The sequence below is a fragment of the Rutidosis leptorrhynchoides genome, chromosome 9 (genome assembly GCF_046630445.1).
Source record: "Rutidosis leptorrhynchoides isolate AG116_Rl617_1_P2 chromosome 9, CSIRO_AGI_Rlap_v1, whole genome shotgun sequence".
NCBI classification, from domain to species: domain Eukaryota; kingdom Viridiplantae; phylum Streptophyta; class Magnoliopsida; order Asterales; family Asteraceae; genus Rutidosis; species Rutidosis leptorrhynchoides.
Genome location: NC_092341.1, coordinates 340,057,765 through 340,066,364, shown reverse-complemented (window position 1 = coordinate 340,066,364; position 8,600 = coordinate 340,057,765). Strand labels below are relative to the sequence as shown.

Genomic DNA, 8,600 nt, shown 5'->3' with positions numbered 1-8,600 from the left:
AAGAAGTCATCTCATGAACAATGGGTAAAGATGAAAAAACGTCAAGACTATCTTAACAGTGATGTAAAGAGAGTCTATGATATGTTCTCCCAAATGGTTACTAAGCAAGACAAGAGGATTGCGGAGGTTAAGAAATCTATAATGTATCTTGTGAGCTACTTCAAGGATCAACACAAAACCTCCACTTCAAAGAAAGACTGATAATTCTTATGATTTTCGTTTCGTCCGTTATTTCTATTTCATTTATGTAAAGGCATTGCCTACTGTACTTCTCATCTCCTTTGTATAATAAAGATGATTTATCCATTCATTATTAATAAGTTAAGTGGTTGTTTTTATATTTTGACTTATCTTGGCTTAGCCACATGTGTGTGATTATGTGATGATTATTGATTATAATTACAAATTATATTGCACCATAACTCTTCAACTAATACTGTAATTATGTATTGAAGAACAATGGCTGGGGAACAACAACCAAGTAACGACACTAACTCTCCTAACGTTACTCTCACAAATGAACAATTTCAACAACTCCTTGCTGCCGCTCAAGGACACAACAATAATTAAAACAACAACAACGGAAACTGAAACCCTTCGAACTCATGCTCACATAAAGAATTTATGAATTGTAAGCCACCAAGCTATAAAGGGATCGAAGGAACAATTGAACTAAACCGTTGGTTCGAAAAGATGGAATCTGTGTTTCGTCTAAGTAATTGCGGTGAAGCTGACAAGGTCAAGTATGCTACTGGAAATTTATCTGGTGGAGCTCTAACTTGGTGGACTGCTTATGCTGGTATAGTTGGATGGACTGCTGCCCTAGCCATACCCTGGGAAACATTAAAAACTATGCTGGCTGGCAAGTATTTTCCCAGGAATCAAGTTCAGAAATTTGAAGTCGAATTTTGGGAGTTGAGAATGAAAAATCTTGAAGTTGAGGAATACAACAACCGATTTCTGGAGCTAGCTGCTCTATACCCTAGTATGGTTACTCCTGAGAGCAAGAAGATTGAAAAGTATATCATCGGTCTTCCTCCTCAAATCCAGGGGAATGTTATAGCTGCTGGTAAAGAATATATTGAGGCTACGATGTTAATGACCCAAAATCTGGTTATGGCTGCAAGGAGAAATGCTAAGGAAAAACAAACCGAAGTGAAGACTACTGATAACAAAAGAAAGTTTGAACCTACTCAAGGTGCAAGTCATAATTCAAACAAGAAGATTGGTGATATTACAAAAAATGGTTATGTTGGAACAAAGCCGCAATGTAAACGCTGTAATAAACATCATCATAGGTTGTGCACTGCTAAGTACGGAAGGTGTAAGAGGATTGGTCACTCGATTGAGAATTGTAGAGTTACTCTGCCTGCTACAAATACAACTCCAACCGTGCCTACTTGTTTCGGTTGTGGGGAAAAGGGGCATTACAGGAACAACTGCCCTAAGAACAAGACTGCAACAACTGATACTGCTAAGGGAAGAGCTTTCGTCATGACCATTGAAGAAGCTAGGAACGACGATGACATCATCACTGGTACGTTTCTTGTCAACAACTGCTATGCTTCTGTTTTATTCGATACTGGTGCTGATAGAAGCTATGTGTCTATTGAATTCTGTACCTTATTTGACGAGAAACCTCAAACCTTAGACACTAAGTGTCTTGTAGAAATGGCCAACGGGAAATTTGTAAAAGTTGACCGAATCTACAAGGAATGTAATCTGACTCTAGCCAATAAAACCTTCAAGGTTGACTTAATGCCTGTTGAACTAGGAGGCTTTGATGTAGTCTTAGGGATGGACTGGTTATCTCGATGAAAGTGGGTATCTGATAGTTATGCGAGGTGTATATAAAACCCATTAATAGCCCATAGTCTAATTTCCACAAGTGTCGTTCTTTTATCCAAACCCCAATTATGGTACAAAGCCCAATTACCCAATTTTAATATTTTTAGCCCAACATCATGATTACTTCGGTATTAAATAAGCATAATAATAACTTAGCTACGAGACATTAAATTAAAAAGGTTGAACATAACTTACAATGATTAAAAATAGCGTAGCGTTACAAGGACAGAATTTTGACTTACACCCTTACAAAATTCGCTAACATACCCTTATTATTAGGATTTAAAATTAAAATTAAAATTAAAATATAAATTATATATATATACGTTTACATATATTGAGAGAGAGATAGATTATGTGATATATAAAACGTCGAATTGCGCTGGCTTTTATAGGGATTTTAGTCCAGGGAGTCTCCGCGACTCACGGCATTTTTTCTCTTCAAACTCCGCAACTCGCGGAGTTTGTAAAACCAGCTCACACAAGTTTGTCTTTTAATTTGCCGACGGTTTTTAAATATAATATAATATATAAATAATTATAAGAATTATTTAAATATTATATTATATTTATGTGCAGAGTTGACTTGTAATTTTTAGTCCGTTGCGTCGAGCGTTGAGAGTTGACTCTGGTCCCGGTTCCGGATTTTCGAACGTCCTTGAGGACAATTTAATATCTTGTACTTTGCATTTTGTAACTTGTACTCTTGTCATTTTGAGACGTTTCTTATCAATAATTGGAACCTCTTTGATTGTATTTTGTACTTTTGAGCTTTTTGGTCGTTTGCGTCTTCAATTAGTCGAATCTGTCTTTTGTCTTCACCTTTTATTATTTAAACGAATATCACTTGTAAATAGAACAATTGCAACTAAAAGCTTGTCTTTCTTGAGGAATAATGCTATGAAATATATGTTCGTTTTTAGCATTATCAAATATTCTCATACTTGAGCGTTGCTTGTCCTCAAGCAATATAGTCTTGAAATACTAGAATCACTTCTTTATTCTTCACACTTTGTACATCAGTGATTTCTTTACGGAGGTATAAACAATGGTAGTAACGATGTGGTTTACAGTCACACATGACTATAAAATTTAGATCCTTTAAGGAAATTGGATCTTTATGAAAACATTTGATCTTTTGAAAATTAAATCTAGTTTTTACCCTAGATAAGTTTTCTGGAATAACCCTTTACCGGTGTTTGTAAATTGTTTTTGTGGGTTTGGTGGGTTTCAGATTTAAAAATTTTAGCTCAAAACTTGCGGTTTTGTGTCACCCACTTGCTAACCTTGTATTAGGAAAGCAACACGTCCAGTATACTTGCTCCGTATATTACCTTTCGGTAAACTACCTTCCGGTTGTAAAGGAAAGCGTTGAACAAGCAACTGTTAAAGCAATGTTGTAGTGACCCGAAGTTTTCCATGTTTATATATATTATTTGAGATTGATATTTACATGATTAAATGTTTCCAACATGTTAAGCAATCAAACTTGTTAAGACTTGATTAATTGAAATATGTTTCATATAGACAATTGACCACCCAAGTTGACCGGCGATTCACGAACGTTAAAACTTGTAAAAACGACATGACAATATATATATGGATATACATATGGTTAACATGAGATTATGATAAGTAAGTATCTCCATAAGTATATTAATAATGAGTTACATACATATAAACAAGACTACTAACTTAAGGATTTCGAAACGAGACATATATGTAACGATTATCGTTGTAACGACATTTAAATGAATATATATCATATTAAGATATATTAATATATCATAATATCATGATAATATAATAATTTAAAATCTCATTTGATATTATAAACATTGGGTTAACAACATTTAACAAGATCGTTAACCTAAAGGTTTCAAAACAACATTTACATGTAACGACTAACGATGACTTAACGACTCAGTTAAAATGTATATACATGTAGTGTTTTAATATGTATTCATACACTTTTGAAAGACTTCAAGACACTTATCAAAATACTTCTACTTAACAAAAATGCTTACAATTACATCCTCGTTCAGTTTCATCAACAATTCTACTAGTATGCACCCGTATTCGTACTCGTACAATACACAGCTTTTAGATGTATGTACTATTGGTATATACACTCCAATGATCAGCTCTTAGCAGCCCATGTGAGTCACCTAACACATGTGGGAACCATCATTTGGCAACTAGCATGAAATATCTCATAAAATTACAAAAATATGAGTAATCATTCATGACTTATTTACATGAAAACAAAATAACATATCCTTTGTATCTAATCCATACACCAACGACCAAAAACACCTACAAACACTTTCATTCTTCAATTTTCTTCATCTAATTGATCTCTCTCAAGTTCTATCTTCAAGTTCTAAGTGTTCTTCATAAATTCTAAAAGTTCTAGTTTCATAAAATCAAGAATACTTTCAAGTTTGCTAGCTCACTTCCAATCTTGTAAGGTGATCATCCAACCTCAAAAAATCTTTGTTTCTTACAGTAGGTTATCATTCTAATACAAGGTAATAATCATATTCAAACTTTGGTTCAATTTCTATAACTATAACAATCTTATTTCAAGTGATGATCTTACTTGAACTTGTTTTCGTGTCATGATTCTGCTTCAAGAACTTCGAGCCATCCAAGGATCCATTGAAGCTAGATCCATTTTTCTCTTTTCCAGTAGGTTTATCCAAGGAAATTAAGGTAGTAATGATGTTCATAACATCATTCGATTCATACATATAAAGCTATCTTATTCGAAGGTTTAAACTTGTAATCACTAGAACATAGTTTAGTTAATTCTAAACTTGTTCGCAAACAAAAGTTAATCCTTCTAACTTGACTTTTAAAATCAACTAAACACATGTTCTATATCTATATGATATGCTAACTTAATGATTTAAAACCTGGAAACACGAAAAACACCGTAAAACCGGATTTACGCCGTCGTAGTAACACCGCGGGCTGTTTTGGGTTAGTTAATTAAAAACTATGATAAACTTTGATTTAAAAGTTGTTATTCTGAGAAAATGATTTTTATTATGAACATGAAACTATATCCAAAAATTATGGTTAAACTCAAAGTGGAAGTATGTTTTCTAAAATGGTCATCTAGACGTCGTTCTTTCGACTGAAATGACTACCTTTACAAAAACGACTTGTAACTTATTTTTCCGACTATAAACCTATACTTTTTCTGTTTAGATTCATAAAATAGAGTTCAATATGAAACCATAGCAATTTGATTCAATCAAAACGGATTTAAAATGAAGAAGTTATGGGTAAAACAAGATTGGATAATTTTTCTCATTTTAGCTACGTGAAAATTGGTAACAAATCTATTCCAACCATAACTTAATCAACTTGTATTGTATATTATGTAATCTTGAGATACCATAGACACGTATACAATGTTTCGACCTATCATGTCGACACATCTATATATATTTCGGAACAACCATAGACACTCTATATGTGAATGTTGGAGTTAGCTATACAGGGTTGAGGTTGATTCCAAAATATATATAGTTTGAGTTGTGATCAATACTGAGATAAATATACACTGGGTCGTGGATTGATTCAAGATAATATTTATCGATTTATTTCTGTACATCTAACTGTGGACAACTAGTTGTAGGTTACTAACGAGGACAGCTGACTTAATAAACTTAAAACATCAAAATATATTAAAAGTGTTGTAAATATATTTTGAACATACTTTGATATATATGTATATATTGTTATAGGTTCGTGAATCAACCAGTGGCCAAGTCTTACTTCCCAACGAAGTAAAAATATGTGAAAGTGAGTTATAGTCCCACTTTTAAAATCTAATATTTTTGGGATGAGAATACATGCAGGTTTTATAAATGATTTACAAAATAGACACAAGTACGTGAAACTACATTCTATGGTTGAATTATCGAAATCGAATATGCCCCTTTTTATTAAGTCTGGTAATCTAAGAATTAGGGAACAGACACCCTAATTGACGCGAATCCTAAAGATAGATCTATTGGGCCTAACAAACCCCATCCAAAGTACCGGATGCTTTAGTACTTCGAAATTTATATCATATCCGAAGGGTGTCCCGGAATGATGGGGATATTCTTATATATGCATCTTGTTATTGTCGGTTACCAGGTGTTCACCATATGAATGATTTTTTTATCTCTATGTATGGGATGTGTATTGAAATATGAAATCTTGTGGTCTATTGTTACGATTTGATATATATAGGTTAAACCTATAACTCACCAACATTTTTGTTGACGTTTAAAGCATGTTTATTCTCAGGTGAATATTAAGAGCTTCCGCTGTTGCATACTAAAATAAGGACAAGATTTGGAGTCCATGTTTGTATGATATTGTGTAAAAACTGCATTCAAGAAACTGATTTCGATGTAACATATTTGTATTGTAAACCATTATGTAATGGTCGTGTGTAAACAGGATATTTTAGATTATCATTATTTGATAATCTACGTAAAGCTTTTTAAACCTTTATTTATGAAATAAAGGTTATGGTTTGTTTTAAAAATGAATGCAGTCTTTGAAAAACGTCTCATATAGAGGTCAAAACCTCGCAACGAAATCAATTAATATGGAACGTTTTTAATCAATAAGAACGGGACATTTCAGTTGGTATCAGAGCGTTGGTCTTAGAGAACCAGAAAATTTGCATTAGTGTGTCTTATCGAGTTTGTTAGGATGCATTAGTGAGTCTGGACTTCGACCGTGTTTTCTTTAAAAATGATTGCTTAACATTTTTGTTGGAAACTATATATTTTTAACATATGAATATTATGTGATATATTAATCTCTTAACGTGTTTGATATTATGTGATAGATGTCTACCTCTAGAACAAGTCCCATTGACTCACCTAATAATAATGAAGAGTCAAATGTAAATTGGAATGATTTGTGGACTGATTCACAAGTTCCCGAAGAGGAACCGGAAGAAGAGTCGGAACCGGAAGAAGAATCGGAACCGGAAGAAGAATCGGAACCGGATGAAGAAATAGAACCGGTGGGGGAAATAATAAAACGGTTAAGTAAAAGAAAATCCTCAACCAATCGACCAAAGTTAATTATGGTCAATGGTGTTTCCGCCAAGGAAGCAAAATATTGGGAGGATTACCAATTCTCCGATGAATCGGATTCCGACGAGAATTCCGATGATGTTATAGAAATTACCCCAACTGAATTTAAAAAGGCAAAAGAAAATAATAAGGGAAAGGGCATAAAAATAGAGAAATCTAATTCCAACCCCGATGAACTTTATATGTATCGTCAACCCCCGAAGTCCTTAAGTTGTAACAATGACCCGGGAACCTCTAAACCACCAGGTTTTTCTAAACCAATGTGGACAACGACGGCTCGTATTAGGGGAACATCATATATCCCTAGAAACTTGGCAAAACGAACCAAAACCGAAGAAGAAGAAACGAGCGAGTCGGAATAAGATAGTTGTATTCGTGTGGTGTAATATATGTAATATAGTGTTCTTATGCTTTATGATATATGTAAAAATTGCTTGTATTAATAAGTATTTTTTTATGAATCTAACTCTTGTCTATTTTACAGTTTAAAAACACAAAATGGATAGACAACCCAATATTTTAAGAGACCTACCCGGAGACATGATTGATGAAATCTTGTCTAGAGTCGGCCAGAATTCTTCGGCACAACTATTTAAGGCGAGATCAGTTTGTAAGACATTCGAAGAACGTTCCAAGAATGTCTTGGTTTATAAGAGACTTTCGTTTGAAAGATGGGGGATATCACATTGGGAAACCCATAAGTTACGATGTGTTTACTTTGACGCATATATTGCGGGGAACCCAAATGCTATTTTACGCAACGGGTTAAGAAATTATTTTGACTCAATATATCCGAATATTGGACTTCGTGATTTAGAAAAAGCGGCTAACATGCAACATAAAGAAGCATGTTATGCTTACGGATTAGTAATGTTCGCTTCTCACCAAAGTGAGAACAAGAACATCGGGCTACAACTATTAAACAAAACGTTCCCACAAGTGACGGAGTCGGTAATTGGGGTAAGAAATGAGGTTTTTAGATTATTACGGGACTGTTGGACATTACGTAACCCTCGTCCCTTTGACGACGTTACAACACGCTGTCTTATCAACGGCCATAACGGTTATGTTGCACAAGACCAAGGATGGGAAGTAATCCTAGTAAAACCAGAATGCATGACTTGTTTCTGGACGTATGAATTACGTGTCTTTATTGCCTTTGCTGAGCGACTTGTGTACTAGCTAGAATTATCTTCACAACCATCTTGTATCAAATTTATTGTGTGCTATATTTCATGCTATATGTAAAATAAGCGGTATTGTAATTTGTAAAATATTGTGTAAAAGTTTGAACGCGAAATATTATTATAGTCAGTTTTTCATATAGAATTGTAGTAGTTGAATTGTATATTAGCTACTAAGTATGAACTTAACGGGTAGGTACTACCCGAATTTAAACTTATAAAACGCTAATATGAAGAAAAAGCTTTTATAAATGAGTTCATATTATGCTACGAAATACTATTAACTACTCTTAATATTCTGTATGATTAACTTGTTCCATTTAACTATTTTGAAGGAAATGGCACCGACTACTCGACACACCGTGAATATGAATGAAGAGGAATTCCGTACTTTTCTAGCTTCAAACATAGCCGCAGTACAGGCTGCGCTACATACCAACAATAACCTTGGATC

General features: G+C 33.8%; 1 protein-coding gene across 1 annotated transcript; it reads left to right on the top strand.

Annotated features, from left to right (window-relative positions):
- Positions 1-624: 624 nt before the first annotated feature.
- On the top strand, positions 625-1,818 carry LOC139869114 (uncharacterized). Its single transcript, XM_071857439.1, has one exon. The coding sequence runs from the start codon at positions 625-627 to the stop codon at positions 1,816-1,818; it is 1,194 nt and encodes a 397-aa protein (XP_071713540.1).
- The last annotated feature ends 6,782 nt before the right edge of the window (positions 1,819-8,600 follow it).

What these genes read in the sequence shown, in the direction of transcription:
- LOC139869114 (XM_071857439.1), top strand. Translation starts at nt 625, where the DNA reads ATGAATTGTAAGCCACCAAGCTATAAAGGGATCGAAGGAACAATTGAA.